Below are 12673 nucleotides of genomic sequence, written 5' to 3'. Positions count from 1 at the left end.
TGAACACAGACCCTCCTGGCACTGCAAAGATCTGAAATGGTCTTTTGAGCCCCAGTTCACAAAAGAGCATTGTGTTTTAATCATTCATTTCAATGACTGACCCACTCCCTTTTCCTTTCTGTCTTCATCTTCCACATCTCTTCCTCCAATAAAATGCAAGAAAAGGGGTCCAGTTTGATTTCACTACATGCACACATACAACTTCTCTTAAAGAAGAGGTTACCCAGTCATGTAATTGCTCAAACTTTATCCTGCCCTCATTGTCTGAGGTCACACAACCCCAGCAATGATTTAGACATCTCTGGCTTTGAGTCCCCTGATTTCTTCTAGAAGAGTTGAGGATAAGCTGGTTCTTTACTTGTATGCTGTGGTGGTCCTTTGGGCATAAAAATCCCATGTGTCCATGTTGTGTGTGTGTGTGTGCATGTGTACAGAAAAAAAGCAGGCCAGGATGCATTGAAAGGCCTCCTCAAATCCCCTCCATCTTCTTCTCCCTGCAAAGGTTTCCTCTCCTAGCAAAGGTCTCTCCAGGACACTCACTGCATCTTTTCCCACAGTTCCTTCCTCTCTCTAAAAAACCAAGCCTGGGTTACCCTAGAGCTCCCCCTCTGGCTGGCATGGAAATAGAACATCTCTTCATTACTCTACCTTCACGTAGCCAAACCATGTGGGTGGATGGTTGGGGGTGGGGGAGGAGAACAGAGAGGGGAGGAGGGCGTCTAGCTCCACATTCACAAATACTCATGTCAGTTTACATGCAACCATTTCCCTACAGGGAAAGCTGTGTGCACCACCACATACAAGGCATTAGCATGGCTGCAGTGTTCTTTTTTTTGCCATAGGTACAGGTGTCAAGAAATGCATAAGTACATCACCATCACGTCTGGAGAGATTTTCTCTATTACAGAAACATCCTGCAGCTTCTGGGAGATTTCCCTCCCAGGAACTGCTGCTTTTACTCGTTTCGTTTTGTTAATAATCCTCTTTCAGCACTATATGAACATATTGAGGAAGAGGTCAACCTCTTCTCTGCTTTACATCCATGTTAATCTGTGTCCCTCTGGTTGCTCTAGTCCCTTGGAGGGGCTGACCTTTCCCCATCACTGCTCTTTTTCTTTCTCTAGTGGGAAAGGGCTGACATCACAGTCTTCTGGGCCCTAGAATATGGGGGGGGGGGATGGCAAAGGGTCTTTTCCCTTTGCGTGCCAGGCCATCACAAAGCCTAAAGCAACGCTGGCATACTCCGAAGTAAGTCCCACTGAGTTCAATGGGGTTTACTCCAAGGAAGCATGTGTAGGCTCCCCGGTCTTCTGGGTGGACACAAGAAAGGCAGGGGGAGATGTTCCCAGCACTCCCTTTTAGGACATGCCTTCAAGAATTCTAGATCTGTCTAGAGGATTCCCTAACTTCTCTGGTGTAATGGTTGTGTGGAATGGTGTTTCAAAGAGTTGTACCCTGCATCATCCCCTCTCTAAAGACTGTCTTTGTGATTGTGTAGGAAGCCCCAAATCACCCCCCTCCAATAATAATGGTGGGGAAATTGCTAGCTCTGGCTACCCATCTATGTCAAATGACTCCCCCATTCCACCCACACAGCCCAGAATATTTTCACAGAAGTGGGATAATCCTATCCATTTCTTCTTCTTCTTAGAGATGCCCTTGAGCACCTCAGTTCTTCCAGAGTGCACCCCCTCATCTCTAGCCTGGTTAAAAGCCTACTCCCTTCATATCTGCCCACAGGTTGTCTTTTACAAGGTGACCTCAAGGGTTTTTTGGGGGAAGGGGAGAAGCCATCCCCTGTGTGTCAAGCCTATAAGGGGAAGCATCCTTTCCTGCTTCAAATGTCCTGCTTGTCCTAATGCATTCTGGGAGATGACTTCTTGTGGATGCTTCTTGAAGGAGAGGGCAAAGCAATACTGCCATTGGATAAAGCTCTTGTGGAGTAGGGAAGGCTGTCATGACCCCCTCCTTCCTGCTGCATCCAGTCCTGCAGAGGGTGTATCATGTGCAAAACAGGGGGTGCCCCCACACCTCCAAGCAGGTGACCCCGTGCAGTTCTGCTTTCCAAGATGCCCATCTCCTTCCTCCAGAGGAAGCTTTTGCCCCCTAACCACAGTGAATCTTAAGAGTCACTCTTCTCTGCCCTCTCCCCTCATTCCCAGGAGGTAATTTTGTGCTTCCCTCATCTGGGAGATCTTCCTGAACACCCCTCACCAGTGCCCATAAGCTTCCCTAAGAGTATGTGGCCCCCTTTCTTTCCTTGTGCTGGGGTCCTGTCTAGAGGCCTGCTTCCTTTCCCTCCAGTGTGGGCATGAGCTCTTCTGGAGCGATGGGGCGCCACCAACCCGGGTTGTCCCTTTCCCCCCTCTGGATCCTCTTCCCAACCTCCTGAAACCAACAGGGCACTACCTTCTGGCGGAGGGTGGGGGGAGGGATGGAGAGCTGCCTCCTCTACCTGCAATCTTTCCCCTTGCTGATTCCCAGCCCCCATCACCTCCCTATGCAGAATGCCTCCGTGAACAGGGAGGGTAGTTCTCCTCTCAAGCCATCCCCTGCTCTTCATCACTCCACGTTTCCACGTCTAAGATGGAGGGGGGGGGGGTCACCTTCCTGCCTCTACTTTAGAGTTTGGGAGAGATCTTGCTTCTCTGCATGACCCCCCTCCACAGATCCACTGTCCGAGTATGCACAATATGCCTTTGAGGTCACCCTTCCCTCCGTATATGGGGGGGGGGGCGGGCGGGAGCTGCTTCACCTTCCTCCTCTGCTTTCCGAGACCACCCCCCCCCCCCGCGCCTCCGCGGTCTTTCGGGAGCAGGAGCGGGTCCTCTCCCCTGCCCTCCCCTCCCTCGGCCGGGCCCCCTTACCTCCAGACCTGTCCCATCTGCAGCAGGTGGATGACGGACTGCCAGATCCAGACGGAGAGCCTGCAGAGGCGCTGCGCTCCAGGGGCGCCGCCGGCGTGATGTCCCGGCCCGACCCTCCTGCCCCCTCCGACGGAGCCCATCATGGGAGGCCCGCGGCTGGTGAGGCCTTGCACGGCCCCCAGGCCTCCTCCGGTGTAGTCTTGCACGAACCATCGGAAGCTGAGGATCTGCACCAGGACGGAGGGCAGGAGGACGAAGGCCAGCGTGAGGCCGCACCATAGATAGTCCCGCCGGCCGTAGTGGTCCAGGGCCAGCCAGAGGTCGGTGCCCACGTCGCCCAGCAGCACCAGCAGCGCCAGCACGATCCACAGGCAGTCCAGCCACGGCCGCTCCACCCCCGCCGCCGCCACCACCGACGGCGAGGGGGGCTGCCCGTCCCCCCCGCCACCCTCCGGCGCCAGCGGGTCGCTGGCCCCGCCGCCGCCTCCCCGGCCCCCCGCCGCCCCCCCGGCCCGGCCCAGCAGGCTCCGCAGGCAGGCGCTCCGGCAGCCCCAGTAGCACGATGACGTGTTGCAGCAATGGCAAATGTGCACGGAGCTGCTGCCGCCGGCCTCGTCCTCCGAGCCCCCCCCCGCGCCGCCGCCGCCGCCGCCGCAGACGCCCCGGCCCGCCGCGGTGGCGGCGGCGGCGGCGGCGGAGGGATGCTGCTGCTGCTGGTGGTGGTGGTGGTCGTCCAGGTTGTGCAGCTGGGCGAAGCCGATGCCGGCGCCGCTGCCGTCCGACTTGGCCGCCATCACCTCCTCCGCCTGCCTCCGCCGCCGCCTCCTCCACCACCACCAGCAGCACCGCCACCCGCCTCCCCCCCGCCGCCCGGGCCGGCAGCCCGGCTCCCGCCCGCCCGCCCGCCCTGTCCGCCTGCCCTCGTCCCTGCCCGCCCGCCCGCCTGCCTGCCCGCCTGCCTCCCCTCCCTCCCTCCCTCCTCCCGGGCCCCCTCCGGCCGCAGGGCTCGGGACGCCCTCCCCACCACCACGGCCTCCTCCTCCTCCTCCTTTCCCCTCCGCTTCCGGGGGAGGAGGGAGGCGCTACAGACCGACCGGGGCCCCCATCCCCTCCCTCCCTCCCTCCTCGCCGACCCGCAAGCAGCAGCAGCCGCCGCCGCCGCCGCACAGGAAGGATGGGGCTGGGGGACCCCTAGTGCCAGAGCCGGGGAAGAGCCGGCAGCCTGCCGCCGAGGAGCAGCGCAAGACCACCCCGCACTCCGCCGCCGACACGTCCGCCCACGCCGCCACGCTTGGCATCGGGGCCTCCCTCCCCTCCCCCGGCTGGCTGGCTGGCTGGCTGGCACCCTCGCCAGTCTCCGCTCCTCGCCCAGGCCTCACTTCCTGGAAGGGCATCGGCCAAGGTGCCCTGCTGCATCTTCCTGGGGCCTCAGCGGCCACCTCCCCCCACCGCCTCACCAATGCCCACAGGGCTCGACTTCCACTACCTGCCAAGGCAGCCAAGATGCCACCCGGCCCACAGGCCCCGTGCAGAGGGTGCTCCCGAGGAGCCGACGCTGCAGTGCCCAGGCCTGGCGCTTTCTCATCACGGCCCACTTTCTTACTCACCCCCACCCGCAAGAGCGGGCAACCCCCCTATTTCCTCCAAGCAAAAAAGTTGCCCTTGCATCAGCTGCCAGTCGGCCTGGACAAAATCCCTCTTTGCAGCAAGAACAAGAAAGCAGAAGTTGTCATGGATCCTTATTACAGCTTCAACTCCCCCCCCCCCCATTATTAGACACCCAGTTTTGGTCCCTTCTGCAAGAGTAGCAACAAAGATGGGATTCCCTGTCTCCCGCACACAAATCCCCTCTGCTCTGTCCATGGTGCTGAAGCCTTCGCTAGCTTCCCAAATTCCTGACTGTTCCCTTCAGAGGCATAGAAAAAAAGACAAGGGGAGACAAAACCCTCCTGCATCTAACAGACCAAATTAATTTACTTTGCTTATAGCCAGCTTTTCTCACTGAGACTGAAGCTGAGTGGGGTGCAAGAAAATTTCCAGCAGCTTGCTACAATACCAAGTTGCACAGTGGCCTCTCTAGTTCCTAACATGTACCATTTTCTGCATCTACATTCTCCTCCTCCTCTTCTTGAGAACTTTACCTTTCTGCCCCCAGCAGCTCAGTCATGTCACACCCTGGAATGCATCACTTTAGCAGTTGCTATCCCCACACCTGCCCATGCCTTTTCCATCAACACCACTTTCAGATGATGCACTGCCTCTTGGCCCCCATGTTTTGTGCTCACCAACCCTGCCTTGACATCTACAACAAACTAACATCTCTTCAATTCTTTGGGAGAAAACAGAGCACTTAAGCCAGAATTGTTGCATGCTTGAAGCACAGATGAGCCGCTTTACATACAAGAAAGCAAAGTTGGAGGCTCTGTTATCACCCTTGCAGGCTAAGGAAATCAAGAGACATAAGGGAGGGAAGCTGAGAGGGAAAAGGTAGACGTGCCAGACAAATTAGACAATGCCAGTGGGAATGGGGTGAGATTTTGTCAGGCACTTAAATACACCAATGGAAGGTGCCAGATGGATGCTGGGAGGTAAACAGCTCTAAGGATAGTGAGGATAGGCAGAGTTAGGGCATAGGAAAATGATCTTGGGTTCATAGGGCATCTGAGAGTAAAGAGAGGGCAGAGGAGCATAGACAGTGGAAAAAACATGAGGGTGAAAGAGTGAAACTATTTAAAGGAAACTTGTCAGGTTCTTAACATTCTGTTTACCAGGCATCAAATTCCATATGTGTATGGGGTGGGGGGTGGGGTGGGGCTTATGAACTATGGTTTGATCAATATGGAACTAAGTGTGGCATTTTTTTAAAAAAAGTAAAGTAAATGTTTTGTTAAGGTGTATTGGAAGGGGGTGGCAGGATGCTACAGTGTAGTTGCTTGCGGAGAATGGCAGGCAAATTGATTTATGGTGCTAATTGGCACCTTAGAAATTCTTTATAGAATGGAAAATGATAGAATATAACAGTTGCCAGTAATTCAAGAGCAAACCATGCACATACTTATGCCACTGCATTATTGTGGAGAGTGTTCCTGTGTATATTTAGGACTTATTGTAAGTTTTTGTGTGCTCCCTTCCTAATAAAGGGCATGCAATAGCCAGTGTTTGGTTTGCAGAAACTTTATGAATTATCAATCCAGATTTCAATTATCAGTAAACATTTTTTGTTATGCACATGGGCTTTCTTATCTTAGCTCCTGGCATATCATTTGGTCTGACTTTTGACACAGTTTGGCTCTTTAATCATAAATGACAGTAGTCCCTTGAAATTGATTCTATCTGCTATGGCCAAATGACTCCTGACCATGTACCTTCTCTCCCCTTAGATACCCTACCTTTGGTTTTATTCCCTCCATCCATCAATGTAGCCTCTGGAAACAGCACACTCCAAAGATACTCTTCCCCCTTCCCTTTTTATACTTTTCACTGCCTTCCAGCATTCTGGATCCTGCTGGCACCCCCTTTTAACAACAGCTGTGAAGACAGCCCCAGGTCACCTCATCTGCAGATAGACATGATCTCATTTTCTTCCCCTGGATATCTGACTTTATAGCCTAAATATTTCCTTCTTTGGAGTAACCACTCTCACCCCTCCAGAACCTCCAGCTCCCACTCTCTCCAATGAAATACCTCCCTTTTCTACACTTACTGGCTTAGTTCTGGACTTATTCCTGTACCAGCTACTTATACATCTGGAAAAATGTTGTCTTAATGACATTTTTTTCCACGCAGTCCACCCTGCAGCAGGAGCTAATCTTTACAGGGAAAACTGGACTTCCAACAGCTGCTGGACCAGCTCCCTGGCCTTAGTCTGGTGTTTCTGTCCCTTGTGCTCTGTCCATGGTGCTGAAGTTTTCTCTAGCTTTCCAAACTCCTGACTGTTCCCTCACTTCTGAGGCATAGGAAGTAAGACAAAGTTAAGTAAAACAAGTAGTGCTTTTTTCTTTTTCTTTTTTTGAGGGGGGAGAGTAGTCATATGGGAGGGGGAGGGGGGCCCTAGTGCAATATAGCTACATTCAGATGCCTCGTTTTGTTATTTTGAGAGCTGTTTTGGTGTAGTGGTTAAGTGCGCTGACTTTTATCTGGGAGAATGGGGTTTGATTCCCCACTCCTTCACATGCAATTGCTGGAGTGATCTTGGGTTGGTTATAACTCTCTCAGAGCTGTTTCTCTCAAGAGTAGTTTCTGTTAGAGCTCTTTCAGCCCCACCTACCACACAGGGTGTCTGTTGTGAGGAGGGGAAGGGAAAGGAGATTGTAAGCTGCTTTGAGACTCCTTTGGGTGGTGAAGGGTGGGGTATAAATCCAATCTCCTCCTCCTCCTCCTGTTGAGGGAAAAGTGCCCTGGAAAGAAGGATAATTCCATGTGGGTACAAGTCTTAGTTTGTAATAGGAGAAGAAAACAAGAGTCAAGTGGCACCTTGAAGACTAATGAAATTTCCTGCAGCTTAAGCTTCCATGAGTCAGAAGTGATGCATCTGATGGAGTGATCTCTGACTCATGAAAGCTTATGTAGGAAGAAATTTTTGTTAGTGTTTAATAAGCCTTTGTTTTATTTTGCTGGAAAGAGGAATAAGCACTCAAAATCTCAAATTATACACCTAAGTCAAGAGCTTTAATTTTTAAAAAATGTATGTTTCTATACTACTTTTCTATTCTATAGAAATAGGTGGCTCTTGAATGGGTCTTCACATTTCACCAGAAGACCTGTGTTGATGGTGTGAAATGCAGTTCCTCTCTCTCTCTCTCTGTGTGTAGGAGTTCTATAATTTAGAGGCAAGAATTAGAAGGTTCTACCATGAATCCCTGTCAGCTGCAACCCTCCAAGTGGGGGTTCCAGTGTCAAAGCCACCTTGGATGAGATCAGAACTTGGGCAAGTTCATATGGACAATGCTCCCTCTAAGCTGTGGAGTCTTGTGAGCAAAAATTCTACTTCATGAGCTACTGCCATTAAAGTTGTGAGCAAACAATTTAGCTACTGCATATGTTAGTTTGCTCTGGGGCCATCCTTTCTGAGCTAAGACAAAGTGTGTGAGCTGGAAGATAAAAAACTGTGAGCTAATTTACACTAATTCAGCTTGGAACACTGCATATAGGCAGAGACAGTGCAAATATTTTAGGCCCAAGCAGCTGAAGGAATTAACATCCAAAAGTCTGCAGGAGTCAAAAGCGTACAAAATGTGTACATTTGTATGCGCATGTGTGGGAAGATGAGTTGTTGATCTATGCTGTCTTTTGCATATGTGTTTGGCAGTTTCCCTCTGAGAAGCTTTTATGCTTAAGTTGCACAGCAGGGGAACTACACAACTTGCAAAAAATATTTAAAATACACTTATTCTAAAATGTGCATAAAATGACCAGGCATTGGAATGTGGTTGGGGCACAAGAAGCTGCATTGGTTTCCCATGGATGGTAGCCAACAGAAACCTGTGACAGTCATGTAAACACATTCCATGCAACAGTAGTTCATGGCCTAGCACCCACATATCTAGAGGATCACCTCTTACCATAAGTCCCCATGCCCCAGTTGTGGTACTCAGGCTGCCACCTGCTAGTTGCTCCTCTACTTAGGGTAGCCCACTTGGATCGTGCCTTTTCCATCATAGCTCCCCCCCCCCCACATAGAGGTTTATTCATGGAAGCTCTGAAGGCTTTTAATTGGCTGTGGACTGCAAGCATTGTTTTAGCAGAGGCATGAAGGGGGGTTGTGAGGTTTAATTGTATTTGTTTTTTTAAATGCATGTGTATGCTGACTTGTCTTATGGGAACAGTGGGGTATAAATATTTTCATAAAATGTCAATTAAATGCAACAGACACAATGGCAATAGATGACTGGATGCTGCTTCTGCACTCCAGATTGCCTTCCCAACAGCTTTTTCCCTTGCAGGATTTCCAGTGCACAAACACGTTTCAAAGCCCATGAGGCAAAATTTTGGTAGTGAGGGAGAAGAAGTTGCTAGGACAATGGCAGTGGTATCTCATTTCCCCAGCAAAGCAGGAATGCTGTTCTGGATCATATCTCTGAGTAATGAGTTAGAGCTGTGCAATTGTTATGTATTTAAAAAATGTCTAGAAAGCTTCTGGACTTAGACCATATGTTTCCCACCCCCACTTTCCTTGCTGTTTGAAACTCTGTCTTCTTCCTGAAATTATCAGTGTAGCAGTTCTCATGAACACATGGAGCTGCTTTGTACTGAGTTAGATCCTTGGTCTGTCAAGGTCTGTATCATCTACTCTGACTAGCAGTGACTCTCCAGGGTCTCAGACTGAGGTCTTTCACATCACTTGCTGCTTGAGCCTTCTACCTGGAGGTGCTCAAGATCAAGCCTGGAATTCCCTGCAACAAGGCAGCAACTCTAGCATGGAACTAAAGCCCCTCCCCTTAAGAGAATACATTATTTCTTAGTATCCAATTAGAACCTGCTAGCTCAGCATTTTTGCCTCTTGGGCTGGACTCTTCATTCATCCAAAATCTTCATTAACCCTGTTTTTTTTTCCCCAATGGGTACATTTTTATGTATACAGCTGTAAACATCAATTTAGTGAGGAGCAGCAGATGCACCTCTTGCAAAAGCTCCACACCAGGTCACATCTACATACACCACAAATCTGTACTCAGATCAGTATAAATATTTTAAGTCAGCAAGTGTATATAGGAACACATCATTTCCTTCTGTATGGTACAGACATAACCCACTAATCCAGATTTCACCCAAAGCAACCAAATGCCCAGCTTACATCTGAGGAGACTTCTTCCACCACTGGAGTTCCTTTGGCACGTAACAAACCCTAATCCACCAGCTCCTAAGACTTTGTTTTCCAGTTGGGTTTTCAAAGCTTCATCACTGAGCCCATGAGCACTGAGATCATGAAGGGGAAGGGGAAGACCTTTCCTGCTCTTCGTTCAGGATGGCCAGATGGGCAGCAGGTAGATACTGAAAAGATAGCAACTGGTTATCCACTGGTTATGGAGCAACTTAAAGAAAAATCAACACACACACACAACTTTCAGCTCTTGCCAATATTCTTGTGTGGCTCTCCCCTTCTCCAAGCAGAGGTGTGTCCCAAAAGCAGATGCCACAATAGAGGTTTATAGTACTTTTAAAGTATCTATTTATAAGTAAGATTTGGAATCCAAGCTCCCTTCCTCAGATACACATAGGAATGGAGATCCCTGAGTCCTAAAAAAGTCCTAATGAAAAAGCTTGGGCTCTCAAAAAGCCTATACCCTGAAGACCTTGTTGGTCTCTGAGATGCTGCTGGACTCAAATCTAACTGTTCTATTGCAGACCAACATGGCTACCCTCTGAAACTGTCTAGAACTATGCTCAATTTAGATTATGTTCTAATGCTTTACAGTCCTTTAGAATGAGAACAGCAAACTTCTAGATGTATTTCATGTTTTAACAAGTTTTATTAAGTTTTACAGGGAAAATTGGGGAATTGGGGAAAGGATCAGGGATAGGGTACAGAAAATAAAAGCGTAGATTACAGTTATTGCTACATTTAAAAAGACAAAGAAAAAAGTATAATTCATTATACCTGCAAGTATTCAAAATTAGTACATAGATATTACCTTTAAATTCTACAAGTCTTTTATGACCTTGACTTCCTGTTCTGGCTTCAGCGCAGTGACATTGAAGGGGAATCACAGCACTTGCGATTCCCCTCAAATTGCGTGGGTTGAGGGGGTCCGGACATCCGGAATCCTGAAGAGACTCCAGAAGAGGAGTCTCTAAGCATGGGATGTGACAAAAGCCAGGACTTTCAGCAGCAGTGTAGCCCTGGGACTCCTTGTTTATCCTGAAGCCTCACCATTGCAATCGCCATTTTGTGTGGCACCAGCTGTAGCTACCGGTAACAGAACTGCTCGATGTTAAAGCGTTTTGCTACTACAACCAGCAAAAACCTGCTTTGCCAGTAAGTATCTCTTGCAATGTTACCTACCAGCTAAACTTTCACTATTATACCAAATTTGACTGTTCAGTACAAGGGGGAAGACCCTCCCAGGCAAGACCAGCTTTCAAACTTAAAACAACACTGTATTTCCATGAGCAATGGTCTGAGGTGATTAGTGACTTCCTGATAACAGTGATGGATGTCTTGTGGTGTGCAGTGGGACCATGGCTCAGTCTTGTAATAAGGGGTGGGGCCATGGCTCAGTGCTATCTGCTTTCTATACAGAAGGCTGTAGGTTCAGTCCCCAGCATCCCTAGTTAAATGATCAGATAGTAGGTGATGTGAAAGACTTCCACCTTTCACCTGAGACCCTGGACAACCACTGCTAGTCAGAGCAGTCTATGTAGACCTTTATAGTCCAAAGTTCTGACTCAGTATAACACAACTTCATGCATTCAAGAGTTTCATTGTCATTGGAAGAAGAAGAAGATGAAGAAGATATTGGATTTATATCCCGCCCTCCACTCCGAAGAGTCTCAGAGCGGCTCACAATCTCCTTTACCTTCCTCCCCCACAACAAACACCCTGTGAGGTGGGTGGGGCTGGAGAGGGCTCTCCCAGCAGCTGCCCTTTCAAGGACAACTTCTGCCAGAGCTATGGCTGACCCATGGCCATTCCAGCAGGTGCAAGTGGAGGAGTGGGGAATCAAACCTGGTTCTCCCATATAAGAGTCCACACACTTAACCACTACACCAAACTGGCTCATACATAGCAGTTTAATTAGAAATTATATCTTTATGTACATCACTTAAAAACTGTAACATTAGAGTCTGGAATCCTACAACTTGACCCAGGGGTTGCAACCAGACCCTGGGATGTACCAGGTAACTCTCCCTGTTGTAGAATATTTATTAATTTTTAAAAATCATTTACAGTCTACAAGGGGAAAAAAAAACAAGCTCAGGGCATCTTACAATACTCAATGTAATTTTGTAAAAATACACAAACACATGCAGAAAAGTCATCAGCATCATACTTTGCAGAACAAAACTATTAAAAGCAGCATCTTGCAAATAAAACATTCAGCTCTAATAAATGAATAATAAAAATCAGTAGCCATCAAAGCAAAGAGTACAGCATCTGTACAGCAAGGTGAACAAAGTGTATCATCTTCTGGGATTGTGTAAGTGTGTGATTCTTTAGCAGGAATTCCCAAGCAAACAGATTAGAATACCTTTCCATGTGTTCCACATCTAAGCTGCTGCTCCAATTCATCCCCTACAGAAGAGAAGAATAATTTGAACTGTGGTTGGTGAGGGAACGATGTAAAGCATAGTGCTGTGTTCAGGAGCAATAGCATCAGTACTGAAAAGAACAGTGGCCTTTTACAAATGGTTCACGGGGAGTTCAAAAGTTCTGTGAAGTTCTGAAAGAGGCAGCTGCTCTTGAAAAACTACACTTTCCTGTTCCCTGAGTCACAGTCCTGGAAGCGGGGAGTCAATGCAAAGCAAAAGACTTGACTATTAGCTGGGCAGAATGTTTCTGATTGAATTGACTGTATGAGGCCAGTCCAGAGATTACGGATAGTATACTCAGAGAATCTGCTAAAACAGGCTCCCATGGAGGCTTCACAATCCTCTCTCTTTTTGCTAACTTACCCAGAACTTTTGAAACAACAAGATACTTGAGTACCTGGTGGGTCACAGAGCTACTTGTGAAATTGTGAGATTCATACTTCCAGGGATTATAGTGATGGCGACAACCACAGATGGCTTCAAAAGGGTATTATACAGATTTGTGGAGGAAAGGTCCCTCAGTGGTCATGGTAACTAATGGAAACTTCCATAGTCAG

The 12673-nt window shown here is 48.9% G+C and overlaps 1 protein-coding gene across 1 annotated transcript in view; it reads right to left on the bottom strand.

Annotated features, from left to right (window-relative positions):
* XKR6 (XK related 6) overlaps positions 1–3690 on the bottom strand; it is a 261555-nt gene extending 257865 nt beyond the window's left edge. The window contains exon 1 of the mRNA XM_060250005.1: positions 2868–3690. Coding sequence (XP_060105988.1) covers positions 2868–3661 — 794 coding nt within the window. The 5' untranslated portion in view covers positions 3662–3690. The remainder of the gene's footprint in view (positions 1–2867) is intronic.
* Between the last annotated feature and the right edge of the window lie 8983 nt (positions 3691–12673).

Source organism: Heteronotia binoei, chromosome 1 (genome assembly GCF_032191835.1).
Source record: "Heteronotia binoei isolate CCM8104 ecotype False Entrance Well chromosome 1, APGP_CSIRO_Hbin_v1, whole genome shotgun sequence".
Classification (NCBI taxonomy): domain Eukaryota; kingdom Metazoa; phylum Chordata; class Lepidosauria; order Squamata; family Gekkonidae; genus Heteronotia; species Heteronotia binoei.
This window is presented reverse-complemented; position numbering and strand designations above follow the sequence as displayed.